This window comes from Calonectris borealis, chromosome 3 (genome assembly GCF_964195595.1).
Source record: "Calonectris borealis chromosome 3, bCalBor7.hap1.2, whole genome shotgun sequence".
Lineage (NCBI taxonomy): Eukaryota > Metazoa > Chordata > Aves > Procellariiformes > Procellariidae > Calonectris > Calonectris borealis.
Window position 1 is genome coordinate 51,505,384 of NC_134314.1, and position 19,613 is coordinate 51,524,996.

The 19,613-nt window shown below is 45.3% G+C and overlaps 1 protein-coding gene across 1 annotated transcript; it reads right to left on the reverse strand.

Annotated features, from left to right (window-relative positions):
- Positions 1–8,174: 8,174 nt before the first annotated feature.
- On the reverse strand, positions 8,175–18,928 carry OSTM1 (osteoclastogenesis associated transmembrane protein 1). Its single transcript, XM_075145623.1, has 6 exons — positions 18,567–18,928; positions 15,332–15,446; positions 13,701–13,798; positions 12,208–12,372; positions 11,244–11,409; positions 8,175–10,937 (listed from the first exon to the last, which is right to left on the reverse strand). Exons 1-6 carry the CDS (start codon positions 18,894–18,896, stop codon positions 10,882–10,884), a joined length of 930 nt encoding a protein of 309 aa, XP_075001724.1. The 5' UTR covers positions 18,897–18,928; the 3' UTR covers positions 8,175–10,881.
- Positions 18,929–19,613: the final 685 nt, after the last annotated feature.

Below are 19,613 nucleotides of genomic sequence, written 5' to 3' on the forward strand. Positions count from 1 at the left end.
AGTCCCTCTGCATCACCCGCGGAAAGCAAAGAACATCTGGTTTTACTTCTTACCTCTTACTACGGGCGTTGCTTTTACTCGAGCTAAAGTAAGCGGATGTCTGCGTAAGCAGCAGAAAGCTGCCCCTGTTACCAGTCCCTGGGGTACACAATCTACCAAGGAAAGCGAGAGAGAAGCTCTTATAAAGGAACTGGGCATGGGAAGCCCCTTCATCAGCTCCATTTTCGGAGCAGCTTCTCGCTCTCCAGCCGTTGTGCGAGACGGTCGCGCGCTCCCCAGCAAGGCTGGCACATACGGGGCGCTGGGTCAAAGCAGCCTCCACTACACGGCTCTTTGAGGATGCAGATCCTCACGCTGATGGCACTGCTTCTCGGGACCAACGATTACTGTTACCGTTAGCGCCCTGGACATCTACTTATGTACCAGAACCTTGTTATGCTACATGCTGCACAACCCACGATGTGAGCCCGGTCCCTGTGACCCCCCTTTACGGACGGGCAGCAGGAGCGTTGCTGGCAGCCCCAAGAGCAGCGAGGCTGCAGGTCCCTGACAGCAGCCATAGGGAGGAAGGAGCCTATGGCCGAGTGAACTGCAAAGGGAGGCCAGGTGCTTCTGCAGAGAAAACAAAACCTGTCAGTGCTGCTTCAACCTCTAAATAGACACCAGGCAGGAGAGAAGAGCCTCCTCGCTCTCTGCTCAGGAAGCACCGGGTTAAAGTTTGCTTACTGGCTTTGTCAGCAGCTTTTCTTTCAGCCCTGTGCCACAAGCGTGTGGGAACAGTCTCTGCTCCCCCCAACTCCGGTATCCCGCAGCGCTCTGCAAAGCTCGAGGATTTGTAGCGTTCGGTCACTGTGAACTTGGATACTGTTGAATGTGTTACGGGGAAGAAAAATCTCAGTGTTCAGGTGTAAAGTTCTTTTTGAAGTATTTGGGTACCAGTGAGGGATAAACAGCACTTCCTAGTAAAAAGCCTCAATTTGCTTGTGCTGCAAAACATTAAGCGTTAAAGGGATTCTGCTGCCGGATCATCTTTGCTCAGCACTTCAGGACATAGTCTATGTAAACTTGTTTCCATCTCAGATAGTCTCTCTTGCCCCCCCAGGCTATGGACTTCTCTTTGCTTTCTGACCCTAGTGATCGTGAATCTCTGCTGTCCCTCGCAGTCAGCTGAAGAACGCTTCCTCGGGGAAAGCTGCCATAGTCATTTGCATTATCGTGAGAACCCAGCTCCCACCTGGTGAAACCGCAGGATGCTGCACCCACCCTGCCTGAATCAGGATTGCGAATGTTGAAGATAGAGCAGCGACCACGGGGTACAGAAACCATTCTGAGATGGCAGACGTTACTCCGTGACATTGCAGTGGTACAGAGCCAGAAAAAACAGCAAACGTCATGGACTTTAGATCTGGGAGACGTGACACCAAGGCCTGGGAGAACAGGAGAACACCTGAAATGTGCTGATCGTAGATTTTAAAATCAGAAGAAACAGTCAGAGAAACTGAGGATGGCCTGGTGTGGAGCACCTGTCAGGGATGTCAAGCTCACCCTTGCATTGACCCTAACAGCTTGTGGTTGAGTAGGAGCTGTGGTTTTCGACCTCAGGGATGCCACACATTGCACGGAAGGGCTCCATGAGAGGTGACCAGGAAAAGCAAGTTCACATACCCTGTACAGCAATCCTTGGATAGAGAAGTTCAAAGCCACACTAGTGAAAAAACAGGAGACTCTCAAATGAAATAAGGTTGACAAACGTGAACTAAAGACCATTTGAATGCTTGAACTTGACCAATTATTTTCAGAAATACCTTACAGCTGAAAAAGAAGGAATATTATTCAGAAATAATATGTCTCATAGGAACTCCAGTCCCGCTTTCAAAGTAGCTTGGCTATTGGGATGCTACACTGTACTCCGGCTCAGTGGGTTTGACCACACTTCTGAAGGCTGGATTTGGACTCCAAGTGTCTAAGTCACTAGTGACCAGGTCACTAATGGGGAAAATGGTTATCGTTTTTCCGCTCAGAAGTCCTACCTGTTCCCCCATGAATACCATAGATGTGGGGACAGCTGTCACAGGGAAAGATGCTTTAAAGCTGAAGTGTAAAAGCAGGCTGCTGGGCTTTGGCAGGGCCCGTCAGCAGGTCAGGCTCCAGCAACTGCCCGGTGCACAAAGATGCAGCAACGCTGCTGAGGGCAGGCTGAGGCCAGAGGCTCCAGTCCCTCATGCTCCCAGGAATAAAAATCCAAAAGGCAGAAAGCCCTGAGCTTCCTGGAGAAACTGAGCTCTGGCAGGTCCTGTAGCCTTTTGAGCAGTGAGACCTGTTTTATTTAGGGAGCTTACAGTTGCTTTGCTAAACTGAAGGGTGTTGTATTTACCACATTTTTCTTTCCTTCCCCAACAGTGCTGTTACCAGCAGAGAACAGACACCATTTCTGCTGGGTGGTGAACCTCCTGCCAGCAGCCTTCCCTGGTGAGATGCTGCTGTGGGACTTCACGGGGGAAGCTGGGCACGCGCTGGGCTGCATTTTGCAGAGTGCAGTCAGCTAAATATCAGAGAAATAAACAGGCGAGGATGCCTCGGCCATGCCAGCCAGCCAACAGGCAAGCTAAAAGCCAAGGAAATTGCTCCAGGAAAAAGAAAGAAAAGAAAAGCTTAATCTTAGTAAAAATATAGTCCCTGAGCACTGGCAGGGTCAGGGTCAGATTGGGTTACGCATTGTATAAGCCCCCGTTACACAAGCCAAGGCAGGGCAGAGGCTTTCCCAGGACTATTCAATCCTGCTTTCTCTTGCTCAGTTTTGCTGTTGCTCGCTCATTTCTTCCTTCTCGCTGACCCTTCTCCTGATGCTTGCTTGGACATCAAACAGGTCAGTCCAAGTGCTTCCATCACCATGATTTAGGAGATCACACAAATCACTTGGTCTTTAAATAAAATATGAGAGTGACCTAAAGAAACTCACGTGGGTGGCTGCAATAACGGCAGCTCCTTACATGCTGCTTAGCTGTGTAACAGACAAAAAAAGCGGCCTCTGCACTAGGGACAGAGCCTGCTGTGATGCAGAGCCCCAGGGGCTAGATGCAATCATCACTTAGACCTGTGCAGTCTGGACAACACCAGCAAACGGTGCTGAGGGGGCTCCTGATAATTGAGAAAAAAACGCACCACATGCATGTTTCATAGAAATGACTTATTATTCACCCTCTGACCAACTTTAAACCAGCTGTTGAGGACATTATTTTCCCTTTGAAGCATGCATGCTCCCACAGGGCACTCCATCCCATTCACCTCGAGATTCTGCTTTTCCATTAAGAACTGTCCTAACAGTGGCAAATTAATATCTTTGCCAACGCTCGCCGGTCCTCTCTTTGCACCCCAGCACTCACCCTTCAGGCAGATGTTCTGAAAGCATCTTCAGGCTATTTTTTTTTTTCAATGGAGCAATGTAAAGTAAGGCTGCTCTTCCTAACAGACTTCCAGAGTGCACTTCCTCCTCCAGAAACAAATGCCTTCAATCCCTCGACTCTCCCTTCGCCAGATCACTTTCAATTCTCTGTTCTGATCGTCTGGAGAAAAGCATCATTCACCAGAGAAAACAAGCACTTTCCAGAGTCAGAACCACAGCCTCCATTTTGAAAACCTACTCCAGCACAGTGGAAACACACTACTTTTGACATTTTTCTCATTTCTACACGTTTGAGTAATTGCTCTCAACTCAGCACACTTCTGCAATACTTTGAAGCTCGTTTCTCTGGTTTTAATATTCTACGTTTGACTCCAAGACCCAAAAAAGCTCCTGAAATATAAACATGCAACTCATCATAGTCTTCCAAAGCAAAAGACATATAACATTGTACTGCAAACAGAAAATTCATTGCAATTTTAGAACTATGGAGAATATACGGATGCCCTAACAAATACAACTTGCTTCTTAATCAACAAGAAGGAAAGATAATTATCTAAAGCAGTCTTTTCATGGCAGAGGGAAAGAACAAAACAGTAACCAAAACGCACTGACTTTAGAGCCTCCCAGTTGAGGCTTGCCCCTGTAGTAGGAAGAGAAGAACACACAGTTTCACCTGGAAACTGGAGAGCTTAAATTTTTCAGACCTGGCCAATATTATACAATAGAACAGACTTTCTATTATACAATATCGGACAGGTGTAAAATACCTGTATCACTCATATTTCCCTGCCCCCTTTTACAGACTCCTTTGAAAATCTACAGTCTTTACCACATCTATCTTAGGACTCTTCCTTGCAAAACCAAGACGCCTTCTCCTTGCAGTCTGTTTTTCCTGCAGCACAGTAAATTGCCACTGTTTCAAATGCTTGGAAAAAAAAAATTCTGAATGAAGTCCAAAGGAATATTCTGATTGCCAGTGGCTGTTCTCGCTGTCTTAACCTAGATCAGTTTGACATAAGCCATTTACTTCATGGTTAACCCCGGAAAAATCCTGCAGGGAATATAAATTCATGCATTAATCCTGCTCACCAGTTTGGTTCCACTTAGGTTTGGATGAAGGAGGTGCCGCATTGCAACCCCAACTCAAATTTACTGCTTCGAATGCTTTAACAAAACACCACTCTGGAGCCCTTTGTGATCCTCACACAAACTCTTTATTGCAGAGGAGAGAAAGAGACAACACTGTAAGTGCTGAGCATTACAATGAAACATAAAGCAGCATTAAAGTTGCTCCGTGCTTAATGCTGCGGTTTAAGCAGCTAATCTTGTTTCGGTTGAATGGCATGTTCATTACAGCAAATAAATCAGTAACGTGTAGGATTATTGAAGAGGAAAGACATATTAAACCAGTTTAGGGCATCATATTGATTTTTTTTTTTCAGTGTCCGATTTAGCTTGGCGTTTTTCAACAGTCAGTTCTAATAAACGCTTGTATAGCACAGATTAAGCAGGTGGGAATGCTGCCCAGAAAGAGTATTATGAATAACTTAAGGCACTGGTTTAATTGCAGCAATCCATGATACTTACTGTGCTGGCACCAGAGGGGAATTTTCATGAAGTTAAAACTTCAACAGAGGTACTAGCAAGTGTCACTCTTTTATTAAATATTTGAAAGAGCTTTCCAACATTTTCACCTCAGATGGGAATAGGGGAAGATTTCAGAGTTCATGTAACTATTTAACTTATTTCCACCACAACTCATTAAGTTATTTTTAAAAAAATAATTAGGAGTTTACTCGATGCAACTTTGCATCTCTGACTCTGCAAAACATTGCATTCCTGTTTGCAAGGAAGATGCACAGAAGCGAAAAAGCCCAAACCCAGCCCCCACTTGAAGCAGCAGGTTCCTTTCAAAGCTATACTAAGCTATCCTATTGAGTATTCCCCGTATTCCTTCCCCACAATGCCAGTTCCCCAGCGCTATCCTTGCCACAGCTCAGAGAAATGAGTACAAGCAACTTGATCCAACTTTGGAGATGGCCCTGCTTGAGCAGGGACTTGGACTAGGTGACCTCCAAGGGTCTCAAAGCAGGGCTGACAGGAGAAGAAACACAGTTAAGGTTTAGGTGAAAGCAAAGTGTTCCCCAACGCCAAACAGCCTCCCCTCAGCAATCCGTCTATGTCCATGTAGAGCGGAGATGCCCTGTAAAACACCGACGACATTTGCAGTAAGCAAGCTCCCGTCCCGCACACCACACACAAACACATCAAAGCAAGGATTCAGCGAGAAACAGGGGTGGGGAAGTTGTTTTATCTGGGGGAGAAAGTGCAGCTTTTTCTTCCCTGTAGAAGGCTGAAAGTAACAAAAACTCCCTGCAAAATGAAAACCTCCCTCTTCCCGCATCTCTAATCTGTGCAAGCTATGAAGGTCTGTCTTAGGCCACTGCACCCCCAGGGAAGCGTGCGTGCTCGTGGGTGCTCCCGCACGCTCGCATTAGCCAGCACAAATCAGAAGTGCCCCAGGCAGCTCCTCAGGCCCCAACGCAGATGCTGGGGGAAACCAGTTTGGACCAGCACCATCTTTCAGGCCGAGCAGATGCAAAGTGTTGAAGCTGTGTGCCATAGCAGAAGACACTGGTCAGACAGCTCCTTAAGCCCACAGCCAGTCGCAGGCACAGACCATGCCAGAAACCCTCCTGATAGCCAGCAGAGATGCTGGTATCTCCGTATTAAACACCTGCACTTGGAAAAGGTTATCACACAACTGCCTCTGGTCATCAATCACCTCACCTCCTGTTTTCTTCCTTTACCTGTTATTTTTGCCCTGGATTAGACCAGGGTCTCCAAGATAGCAACTGCATTTCAACTCTCAGCACAACACAAGGCTGCCAGTTGCACCTGAAGCATCCTGGCTGACTCCAGCAAGTAGCGAACAGTAGCTGATCGACTGGCTGATTGACCATAAAGAGGCCTCCGACCGAGAGACGGCAATTAAACTTGTGCAGAAATTATTGGATCTCAGCATTATCCATCACGTCTGTGATGAGCATAAGGAATTCAAGGACGTCAAACTGTTCTACCGCTTCAGAAAAGACGATGGGTTGTTTCCACTGGACAATGAGGTGAAGGTCTTCATGAGAGGACAAAGACTGTATGAAAAGCTGATGAGTTCTGAAAATACCGCAATGCTGGGAAAAGCAACGCTTCAGAGAAGTTACAAAATGTATTGGCTCCGCTCTTCCAATGTGTAACTTTTCACACTGGCAAAAATACAGAAGGTGCATCCTGCACAAACTTAACACAGATCAGACTAAAAATGCTTACACCAGTCCCAGAAGGAAAATTTACACTAAAATATGAACCAAAATTGGTAAGTTACACATATGCTCCAATTAGGAGTGCAGTGACTTTGCTGATCACACAGCTTATCATTCCAGAGAAATTCTGTATTCAGGGCATGAAAACTAATGTATAAATTAGCAGAAATGCAAGTAGATTTGATGGTACTTGATTAACTGGACAGTAAGCACCAGAAGCAAAACATTAGGAAACTGAAGCCATTTTGTGATTGTAGCAGGCATTTAATAAAGACAGAAAAAAAGCAGCCATTACACAAAAACCAAGTATTTTTGGTTTGTTTTAAAGAAAAAAGTCCTCTCTTTACTGCTAAACACGAACCCTCAGCCTGAAGTAAAACAAGAGCTTTGTAAAGAGCCTTTGAACCAGGATTACTTCAACACCATCCTCTGCATCACGCAATTCAGGTAGCCTCCCAGAAGAAAGCAGTTGCTTTTACATAACTCAGAAGCAAGTCCGTGTTGCCAACCCACTACTTGCCCCCGTTCCCGACCTGCGCAGGCAGCGCACCTGCATGTCCCATCACAGACCAGTGGGCTGCTCCATCTCCTTGCTACCAGTCCCCAACCTCACCTCCACCGAGAAGCCAGAGCCTCCCCTTTCCAGCTCAGCTGCAATCAAGGCCCAATTTGTACCCTCTTTTCTCAGGGTCTTTCAACCACCTGTGAACTTTAGTAGCCTCTCTCTCCAAAACACTTTGTTCTGAGTGTGCTTACAGACCCTCATTTCCACCCTCGATTACTGTCTGACCCTCTGCTCCGCTCTGGGGTAAATCCCCCCCTCTTGCCGCTTGCCCTTCTTAAGTCCCTCTCCCAAGCATACAGGCAACCAGAAGCGTTCCTAGTTTTGCAGGTGAAGCCGCACCTCGCACACTGGCATTACAACTTCCCCAGCCTTTCTGGAGGTCCCTTGCAAGGGACACACAGAGATTTAGATTTGCCTTTGAGACACCCACTAGCGCAGAAGGCTGCTACCATCAGGTGAGACACCCGGCTCTCTCCATGGTGAGGCACTGCATTGCCATTTTTAAGGAAATCTTCCAGCTCATCAGCAATCCAACACCGTGCCTGCTGAAGCTGAAAGAGCGGCCAGTGCAGGCAACCAAAAGCCTCCCCACAAAGACAGCAAGTTATCCCCCCCTAGCCCCCTAGCGCACACCCATCCAAGAAACTCCGTTGCAACTAACAGGAGCCTTTCCACACAGGCTTTGACTGAGCTGAAACTCCACCCTTTCTCAGCAGTTGCAGTTCATTTGTTCTGTAATTCAGCACAGCACAGCTTTGAAAATGTCTTTCTGATGGCGTTTTCCTGCAAAAGGCATAATCAGGAATAATAAGCAGGTGCTTCTGAACACAAATCCAGAACAGCAGGAGCATAAAACTACTACAAATGAAGCAATTAGGCAACCACACTGTTCACTGTTTATTGACAATCTTTATTAGAGCTGACTTTCCATGTTTAGATGTTTCCTAGTAAGTATAAATATGAATCAAAGTACTACCCCACAGTAAGAAATCTGTATTTGCACAAAAAGATACAAACAACTAGTATTTCAAAGTTCATCCTATTTAATACATATAATATCAAAAAGGCAAAAATAAACAAAGATGAAAGACTAGCAGCAAAAAGAATTCTAGTTCTCCTTCAACACAGTCTGTGTGTTTCCACATTTCTCTAGGAAATAGAGTATAAAGAGACTTCAATCAATTTATATATGAAATATCCTACCAAAAATATAACACTGTGTAAAGAAAGTTAGTAGTATAAAGTTTGGGGGGAAAAAAAAAAAAGGAGAAAGTAGTAGATGTAACATTAAAAATCTCAAGTGTAAACTTTACTGCTGCTTTAAAATAAAAAACAACAAAAGTCACATGAGTATTTCCGTTTGGCTTAGCAGCCAGGAAAATAAGAAAAGCTGATTTTTTTTTTTTTTTAAAGTGCTTAACCACCATATCCAAAAGTAATGACTTTCAGACCTACTTAACATGAATGTGCTCAAAAAGCCACTGCTTACAGTATAAAAGCTGTCATTCTGAAATGCTGCACATACAAACTGGCTTTATCTGCACGAATGAAAGATTGCTTTGAACAGCTCTCAATCATATGATGTCCCGAATCAATGTAATGCTATTAGAACAGGCAGCTGAATAAGTCCCAGAAAGTTGAAGTTTAAGAATAATAGATATAAAAAAATAATTTTTTTTTTTTAAAGGCAGCATGCCTCTCCCAGCCGCAAGAAGGTAACTTTATGTAATAAGCAAGAGAAACACAGTTTTCTACTATTGTTATAAACTACCTAGAACAAACTGATTGTTGACCTAATAATTCACATGTTTAACAGTGGGAGAGAAATACTTTTTACTGATAAAATACAAAAAGGCAATCATGTGGGTGGGAGCAATAGCTAACACAGTATTTTACTTAATATTAAACATACTGTCAACTTGACTTTAAAACTGACAGTATGTCCTCACTCAAAAAAAAACCAAAAAAATAACAAAAAAACCCAAGAAAACCAATGACTTGAAGAACTTTAGGACTATTTTGTACATTGTTATATATTTATTTGAGCCTTAGTGCAAAGGAAAAATTTAACATTCTAGGCTCCAAAGCAAGTCAAATACATAAGACTATTTCATAGGTTTTTTTGATAGATGTCAGACACACAGGTTCCAAGAGAAATTTAATTTTTTTAGCTGTAATGGCCATTCATTTTTATCTCACAGTTAGAAAACACATTTAAAAATGGGAGCAAAGACTCTGGCATTCGTTAACCTTAAGTACAGCTATAAACCATTTCAACCCCACCACTCTCCCAAATCAGGGCTATCATGACCAAACCGAACCATCAGTATTGCTGCACCTGTTGAATTGTGCCCACAGCCTGTCAGTAGCACTATCGATTTCCACAGTTATTGTACGGATTTCTCCATCAGCTTTGGAATCCTGCAAGCTTGAATTTGTTCACATTCATCTATTTCACAGGCCTAATTTTTGAAACTATTCCTTGAAAACCATCAATTCCCAACACAGTGTGTTCATTGTCCTTCAGGACAGTTTTTAAGTTAAAGAAGCCCTGGTTCATTTACTGCTAAAATACATATCATCTAGAAAAGGTAACTTTTTCCCTACAAAGTTCCTGTAAACACCTCTGCATTAAGCCATAGCAAGCTCTAGACCAGGAAATTCAGCATCTCCAGTGACTTGACTGTACCTCACTTCTTTACAAAAGCAAAAAAAAAATCCCCAAAAAACCCCAAAAAACCACCCTTGATAATTAAAAAGGAAAGGAAATAACACAATAAACAGACAAATAGTGAAGCATTCAGTCACCCAAGCAGGCATCTAAAACAAGCCTCTGAAAATTTAACATTTGAAAAGCAATTATTTTAGTGGTTACAGTGTGCAAATGACTAAATATGCCACCTGTTTCAGAGATAACCGAATATTGTAGTCATAAGTGATTATTATTCATGACTAGCACTGGCAGTTCTGTTGCTTTTGTTGCTGGCTTTGGACATTAAATATTACCACTTCCTCCACATATTTCATGCCTTCCCTGCCCCCGCCCCGCTCCCCCCCCCCGCAACAGAGACCAGCAGCATGACTTTAGAGAGAGGTATCAGAAAGATGGGAACTTTTCTTTTTAAAGGTTTCCTGTCCATCCCAAGTCTAGCAAAACTGAATATTATGTGGAATTAAACATCAAATATTATATCAAGTTTTGTCTGTCTATGAAAATCACCTCAAAAAGATTCAGAATCTCAGGTTTCTCTGAAACAAATACGATAAATTAAAGAGGAAAAAAAACATGCCAGGAAAGTGTAGCTATTCTATTGATGAGAAGTACAAAAGCTCAGAAACAGAAAAACACCAGCTTCAGCCCGAGACTGAAAAAACCCACATATTTTTCAAAACCAGAGTCCATACAGTGTCACACAGCCCTGCCTTGTCATGTTTGATAATATCCTCGCTTAGAAGTCAGACAGCATTTTGTTTAACTTGTGTTGCTCTGTATCATTACACTAAACCATAATTAACTCCTCTTTTGTGCCGGCCTCATTCCAACACAATTGTATCCACTGTATACCAGCAGCAGTTCTCAGGTTTTGTTTTGCAGCTCAGCTGTATTTTTCTTGGATGTTCACAAGACTGGCATTTGACTGGATGCGCTTGGCTAGAAAGGGAAAAATTATATGAAAATTAAACACAAAGAATTTCACAAAACTAGTCTCTCCACTCCCTCTATTTATCTGACACAGACTTGCAAACAGCTTTCTGTTCACGTCCAGAAACTTTAATGAAAAGATATGGCTGAAGCTCTTTACTACCCTTCTTCAGGGGACAGCAGCAGACTAATAGTCGCTATTAGCACCGTCAGCACAGCTGCAGGCAGATCTGGCTGGGCCCCCGCTCCCACAAGAGCCAAGCGAGTCCCTGGCACCACCCCACTCTAACAGCGAATGCCAGCACCATCACTTACGCAAAATGAGTATCCGTTTCTTCTGCTTCGAGTGAAGGAAGCTACTAAGGTAAAAAACAATAGGTAGGAAGAGAATAAAGGATGAAACTGCAATCACTGGGACTGTATCACTGCAGGGAACAGAACAGTTGAAAGTCCTGCTCCAAAGCTTCCGAGTGATGTTCATCTAAAAGAAAAACATAAGCAAGCTGTGAAAGCCAGCACATGCATTTCTGCTGTGCTGCATGGCAAACACTCAGGCCTCAAGACATTCAAATGTTCAAACACGACCTCAGAAAATAACCCTTTAACAGATCTCCCCCCCCAAAAGCAAGCAAATCCCTGAAAATGTAGAAACAGACAATTTAAATAGAGCCAAAATTTCACGTCAAAACTTTTACAAGCTTCAAAACCAGACTGTACTCAGATACACTATAGCGTTGCCACATGCCTGTTTCCTAGAGAACTCACCGACAGCCTGCGGGGACAGGGCTAATCCCATACTTTCGACAGCACTCCTTTTGCCCAACCGCTTAAAACCCCACAATATAACAAACCTTTTCCCAAACGTATCTCGCCAATGCTGAGGACCCCTAGAAACAGCTACTGTAATAAGGAATCAATTATTGCACTGGCTAGAACAATAGCAGTAAAGCTTCGTATTAAAAGCCAGAAGACAAAGACTTTTTTTTTTTTAATCCATCCCCTTTGCAGTAACGAGAAATTGAAGTGCAGCTACTTAAACTGAAATGCACTCGGGTGATCAAGAGCTTCAGTCACGCTCCTGCTGCACTGACTGAGGACAGGACCTAGCAAGACAGCCCCACCGGGCTAACTTCTTCCTCACGGGACATCAGCCTGACAAAGGCACTGCTGCCAGCACTGTCCCACCCCGAAAGGGAAAAGGCAATCCCTAGCAAGACAAGTGCAAATGGCTCAGATTAATAAAGACCTCCATGACAAAGTCTCCCTGTTGAATACTTACTGCATCTTCCACGTCGATACACAAGTGTGTGGAGTGCCCAGACTCACCACCTTGCCTGTTCATCCTTTGCAAGTTGTTATACAGGTCATTCAGCATTTTGTAGGTTTCGTTGCAGTTTTTACATACTTCCGTGTAGTTATTTGGTGACAGATAGATGGTTTGTCCCTAGGGTTATAAAACTTTGTATCAGTGCTGTTTTAAGGCATTATAAAAAAAAACTTAAAATATAGAGTCAAGTTTGAACCAAAAATCCAGATTTTTAGCATCCTAGATTAAGTAGAGGCCCAAACAGACAACTCACATGAGAATGCAGGAGGAAAAGGGACCAACTCGAATTCACTAGGGACACGACCCATTTCCTGCAGGTTCTGCATCTCAAACTGTTCTTTGAACTAGCAGCTTTTTTATTTAAACACTTATTTTTAAAGTACCAGTTCCCAGAAAAAAAAAAAAATTGCTAGTAATTAAATGTTATTCTGGAGCCAGAGATACCAGGTTCCTTAATAGGGTTTTTTTTTGTTGTTTTTGTTTGCCCATACCTAACAACTGTTAGGTTGCTACTGCTGAGCTATATTGACAGGGACAGACTGTGCCGTAGTTATCTTTTTCATTTGTGGCCTTCACCACCCCTGAATGAATAAGACACACTTGAAAACAAAACTACAATCTCTGAAGATATTCCAACCCAGTAATGGTTGTACCAGCTACCCAGCGACCACTGGGTTAAGTTCTAGTTCTGACACTTGAAATGATCGATAGGCCAGTCCACGCGGCTCCTGACCAAGGCCTATAAAGGCACATTTCCTAGAAATCATTAATAATAAAAAAAGCAGAGAGTTTCCTCAGAGATTGTTCCATACCCATAATTTCTCACTTTTACTATTGAATGATCCCAGAACTTGGCCAGTTTGTGATTGAAATGGAATGTGGGCAGTTTCTTGGGCTATTTTCTTTAGGGCATTTTCTCTGAGGACAATTAGCACATTTGTTTCACTAAGTAAGTTATATCGCCTTTGCAATATGGACAAACTTTAACTACCCATAATTTTACTAGTCAAAAAGAATTGTTACAATGATTTAAGGTAGCTGGTCCTTCTGAACTAGTCTGTATGATCAAAAGGTTATTTAAAGATTGCGTTGTTAAGTCAAAAGACAACAATTCAACAAAGAGATAGAAAAAGAGACTTACAGCATGCAGACATGCTGTTTCTTACTATATAATTATCAACTATTGTGAATTCAGAAATTCTGATGTGAAGTAGCACTGCAATTACATACAAAATTAAGTCAAGGTGAATATCAATTAGAATTAATTTTAGGCTCTCAATCTGTAAACATCTGCACTTTGCAGATCATTGCTTTATCTGCCTAAAATTCACAAACTCACCAGCAGTTTATTTGCCTAATCTGTATCTGCAGTTTATTCAGCATAAATAAAATTTTGCTAGCAATTAGAGGATTTTGTGCTTCTCTTAAATACACAGCATAAATACCTGAAGGTTATGTTCAAAACATGTCAGAGATTTATTGAATAAATCCAGGAATTCTACAGTAGAATTTGATAATCCCTCACTGCTGTTCTTTAAACAATCTGTCAAAGAGAAAGAAAAACATCAGGATATTCTAATTTCTAACATTTCCATAGCCGACAAGCCCCAGACACTCCACTCCTGCAAAAAGAGCTCTTGACTATAAAAGACAGGTCTAGTCAACACTGCGGTTTCCTTATCTGCCTGCCACTGACATCTCAGACCTGCTGACCTAACTCTTCATCGAGAACATATTTCAGAATTAATTGGCTTTGATTAAGTGAATGATGAAGACTATCATCGAGAGCTTTCTGAAGAGGGGCTCTGAATTATCTCTGGACTTTAAGATAAAACAAGACATTACTTTTATTTTCTAGCCTGCAAATCTGGCTTTGCCCAGCAACAGTACCAGCCATTATGTGAAAGCAGAAGCACCAGCAGTGGAGCTGAAACAGAGAGCACCCAGGAAACAGCTAGACCATGAACATAATAATAGAAATCTGAGGTGTAGGTTATTATTGTTTAAGAAAAGAGCTGACCATTTCACCAGCTTTGAGGGGAGTTCTGGGGCTTTCCTCCCAGTCATAGGCTCAACCCTACCATGTTACTGCCTCCATCCACCCCACTTCAGGTGCTCTAACCAGACAGACCCTTGAAAACAACAGTGGTTTGGGAATTTAGATGTTCAGCAACAGCACCGTGAGAGCAAGCCAACATCCCAGAAAAGTCTCCTGAAAGAAGGAAGCACCATCAGTATTGAGGGCGAGCATTCAGCTGGATACTGGGCAGGCAGCACGCAGGCCGCAGGCTAAGCCCGGCAGGACAGCACAGACCACAGCGCTGCTCCCGTACTGCCTTTCCAGCCTTCACACAGCCCAGACTCACAAATGAAAACAAACTCTTCTGGGCTCTCAAGGAACTCTGCAGCAAACCCAGCGTCTTTAACACTCAACTCCACAGTGCTACTCCCACTGTTTTCTCGTGCACCTACTAGTGCAGGGTCCCACTTCCCACAGCAGGGGAATGGCAAAAAGCCACAGTTTAGCTGTAAGCGTGGCACAGCACCAGCAGCGTGGGGACAGCGAGCTACAGGGATAGACTTGGACACCCTCCACCCATAAAATGAAATAAAAAGCATGGCTGTGGAGGCAGATACTGTTCAATGTGTAAGCATTCCAGAATTAATGACTTTATTAACAAACAAGGAAAACTTTCTTACGTAAAGTTTTTTAAAAAACGGGAAGACTGGGAAAAATAGAAGAAACCGCAATGAAGCTAAGGAAAGCCTCCCGCCGGGTCTGTAGATCACAAAGAAAACTAACATGACTACCTTTTGAAAGAATAGCCTAAAAGAAATGTTTATACATAACAACTAATTTTTCTGACAGACTAGTGTCCTCACATTTTGGCAGCATCTGTTGTAAAATAAAAAGCTCCTCCTCACCTCACACTGGAGTGGCTCTAGTTTAGCATTTTTATGTTATATACTGCCTGTATTTAAACAAATACATACAATTCTGATCTGTGCAAATTTTAGGGGCAAAGTTAAGCTAAGTCATAACAGTAGCATGAAAGCTACAGAACGAGTCACGTACTTGCACAGTTGGCTGCCTCCCAGGTTTCATTAAAGAACTCCGAAAGGGTCACAACTATCTGCAGCCTGTCTGAGGTCAAGATGCTTTTGGCACAATTGTGGCTCTCAGAAGAATTCTAGAAGAAAAAAGGAAACAACAAAAAAAGCAGTCAAGTGTTAAAAATACAAAGGGAAAAATTTTGAAACGTATTTTAGGCAAGCACAGCTAAACAATCACATCTCACCACATTGATATTTCTAGAATACGCAGAGGAGAATTGACAGAACAATAAAAATCTTTTGATCCTCCACATCACACTGTGAGCAACACAGCCTACTGCACGTGGTCTTTGAAGACCTAACTAGGACTGCGTGCAAGTCAGTCAAAAATACACGACTGCAAAGAAAAAAAAAAAAAGCAAGCAGAGAGACAAGGCCGCCTCTGCCAGGTAGCTCATATTCGTCCATTTCTGGGCTGATGCCCCAGGAGCCAGCTCAAGGCATGAGCAGCCAGAGAAGGACGTTTGACTGCAGGAATATTTGAAGGAGCTGAACCAACAGACTGGCCTCAAACCAAAACAAACTCAAACGACAGAAAACGACGTCCAATACCGCGTACCAACGTACTGTATCAAATTTCCTCCTGCTGCAGCAATACCAGGAACGCAGTCCCCTGCGAAGCAGTGCCCACGGCCACTTCCCCAAGGCCATGACCAGGCCGGGCTCCCGTCCTCCCCAGACGTAGGTACCACGCTCACCTGATCTTAGCGAGCCACCCCACGCACCCCATCCTCAAAGCAGGCACTGGCACAACTCTTACAGCAACTTATTCTCTGGACCAAGTTAATAAAAAAAATGCAGAGCGACTAAAAAAGCAGTTACAGAACAAACAGGAAGTATCCCTATCAGAATTCAGAACAATGTTTTTCTCCTTCAAAGCTTTATTTTCTCCCTCAAATCATTGATACGAAACCATGATCTCCAGTCAGCTGACTCCTGTGCTCTAGCTCCTGGTTTCTGGCTGCTAAATTGACTTAAGCACTTCTCAAAATTGCCAAAGGTGCCAAAAGCCTCTTTGACAAGTGACGTGCAACATATGAGAAAATAATCTCTTTAATGAGAAACATGTTCCTTACAGAGCTTTATGAGAGATCCAGTTTCCGCCTCTCTCTGTTAAAACAGGTTTATTTTTTAAAGAAGTAGTTCCCCTTGGAGACTCAACTGCAGAAATGAATATTGCCACATCTGGTAACTGCTACGTTAATCTGCTTTCATTTCTACTAAATTACAATCAAATACTCAAGAAAGTTGTTTATGCAGAAAACTCTCTGGTTGCTTCATGAAGGCCTTTAACTGTGAAACTTCCTCACCAGCTGGACTCATGAGTGGGAAAAAGTACTTTAAATCCAAAACTGAATCAATCATTCCTTAAATAGGTTTGCCTAATTTATCCTTTAATTAGCCTAGTGAGGAGGATTTTACAAAACATAACCTGGCTGCTTTTTTCACGTTGCACTATAACTATTGCAGGATGTCAAAGATAAAAACATCAGATATCTGACTACTTGTGATCATGGATTGAGGTTGCAAGAGGTCACCTTCTTTATTTACTTGGTTAGTTAACCCACGCACAGAAGGAAAGCCAAATGCTGTCTAATCCAGATGTGTCTCCCAGACCACATAGTGAACCACTCCTCCCAGGCTGCCAGTACTCAAGGACAGCAGCTGCAACGAGTTCATACATATTGCAAGTACTGGGATATGTTTGGCAACCTAATCCTAGCCAAAACATCATGCTGAAAGTACCCAAGAGAATTACATACTCAATTTCTCACTTTCACATTGCCTAGTCACTGGTATGAAACAGCTTCCATATGAGAAACAAATAAACAGATTACAGGTTTGCAAACTAAAACGAGAGACCACTGGCTAGGTATTTGCCCAGCAGAGGACAATTATCAAATGAACATCCATGCGCTTTTCCAATACAAACACTGGCGGAAAACAGGCAGACAACGCATCAAAACGAGAGAGTGGTACTTCTTCACACGACAGGTAACTAAGCTGTGAAATGGTTTGCAGCAGGACACTGCGGTACCAGAAGTTTTCCTGGGTTTAAAGGGCAACAGATTTTTCTTGTCAATGACGATTCTAAATACAGATTCAGAAATACCAAGACTGGAAGCACAATCCAGGGGACGCACTGCTATAAACTTGCTCTCTGCTGTACTCTTACCAGGGCACCCACTTCTAGCCATCATCAGACAACAGACAAAGGTCCTTTGGTCTGATCCACTATTGTCATCCTCGCATCATCCCAGGAACTAACTTTTACAAATGGATAAACCGGATGAGAACACACAAAACTAATCATGAACCACCTCCAACACTAAGAAATGGAAAAAAAAAAGATGATCAAGAGTCTGGAAGATGTAAACAGAAGACCCAGCTTCAGTCAAGGTTTCCCACTGCTGGGGTCCACAGACTCCAGCCAGCGCTCAGGACTTCTGGTTTGCTGCCATACACTCCCACCAGCTTTGGAGCCAAAAACGCTGTCACATGGCTCCCCACAGATGATGAGCATCACTCACCGCAGCTTCAGAGACCATCAGTTTTCCAAGAAGTGCCGGGCAACTAAGCTCTGTCAGTGCCATACAACAACAAGCTGCGAGCCAGAGTGCTGCTTTAGGTATTGCTACACCAGCGAGAACAACTCAAGTTTTTCCACTTGCACAGAGGAGCAAAGCTTTTTTCCTGCAGGTGGAACTACTTGCCCCTAACCATGCCGGTTGGCTGCACCAACCATGCCACAGCACCAGGAAGCAGAAGGCAGCCATCACTGGCAGCGGTGCTTCCCAAACATTCCCAGCCTCCATTAAACCACCTTATGCACCCAGTGGGGCTTAGAGCGTGGGAACTGACCTCCGCAGGCTGGAGATCCGCTTACCCAAACCACGGGTGCCCCGCTCACCGCATCAGTGTCCCAGGTCACACCACCAGCCGCACCCAGGCCTGGCCCAACACCCTCCGCAGGGAGCTGGGCGAGGCACCCGCCGTCAGGCCGCGGGGGAGGGCGAAGCCGCAGCCTCTCAGAGCTGTGCTCTGGTACAGACCTTACGTGACTGGAAGCCTTAAAGACACGGCCCAGGCCCCCACCCCGGCACCGGTGCGGGGAGGCCCGCACGCCGGGCCCCCGTCCCGGGCAGCCTCGCAGCCCCGCTTCGCCCGCCCGGCCCCCCCCGGCCCCGCGGACGCACCCCGACGGCGCGGGCGATGTTGCCGTACTGTGCGAGGAGGCGGCGGTAGTGGCGGTGGCAGGCCTGGCAGAGCCGCACCGGGCGGGCGCGGCGGCCCAGACAGTCCGTCAGCGCCGCGCTGCCCTCCGCGAAGGCGGCGAGGAGGTGGCGGCACTCGGGCTCCAGCTCGGGCAGGTCGCCGGGCAGCCCCGCTCCCCACAGCTCCTCCGCCAGCTCCGCCGCCTCGCCTAGCGCCTCCAGCGCCAGGGGCCGGCGCGCCTCCCCGGCGGCGGGGCCGAGGGCGAGCGCCAGGGCGGGCAGCAGCGGCAGGAGGCACCGCAGCGGCGCCATGGCGGCCCCGCCGAGGAACCGGAAGCGTCGTACCGGGCAACGGCCCGCCTCCGCCGTGGGGCGCCGCCGCTCATTGGTCTCGGCGGGTAGGGGGGGCGGGGAAAGGGCCGGGACCGAGGGCGGGCGGGGGCCGCGGGGGTGGTGGCGGGGCGGGGCGGGGCGGGGCGGGGCGGGGCCTCCTCCCGGGGCGCGGCGCTGGGGCGTCCCCGGGCCCGGGTGTGGGCAGCGGTTGCGCTGCCCGGGGAGGTGTACCTGACTCGGGACCCTTCTGCTCCGTGGGGAGCGCAGCTTCCGCGCCGTACATTTCGGCCAAGTAACGCTCTCTTCATCCGAAAAGGGGATTTAAAAGTATCCGTGGTACGGGAAGCGGCTTTAAAATATGCTGAAAATACAGCGACAATTAGGAAAAAATCCCCAACCCAGAGAAAGAGTGACGAGGGAGGAACGAACCACATCGTTCTGCAGTCAAAGCACTTCCCACGTTTTATCTCAAGCTGGACACCTCTGTTGGTACCTGGCCCCAAACTTTCCCGTGGCCACTTCTCTATAAATCCGGAGTCACCAAAGGAAAACTCTTCCCAGGGCGGGAGGCGTGAGTACAGCGGCAAGTAAGACTCTCACCGGGAGCTGCAGTGCCAGGCTCTCTAACAACCTCTCTGCCTGGCAGGACCTTGACCCCTGACTAAAGCCCTTTCCAGCGATCTCGGCGGGCTCTGG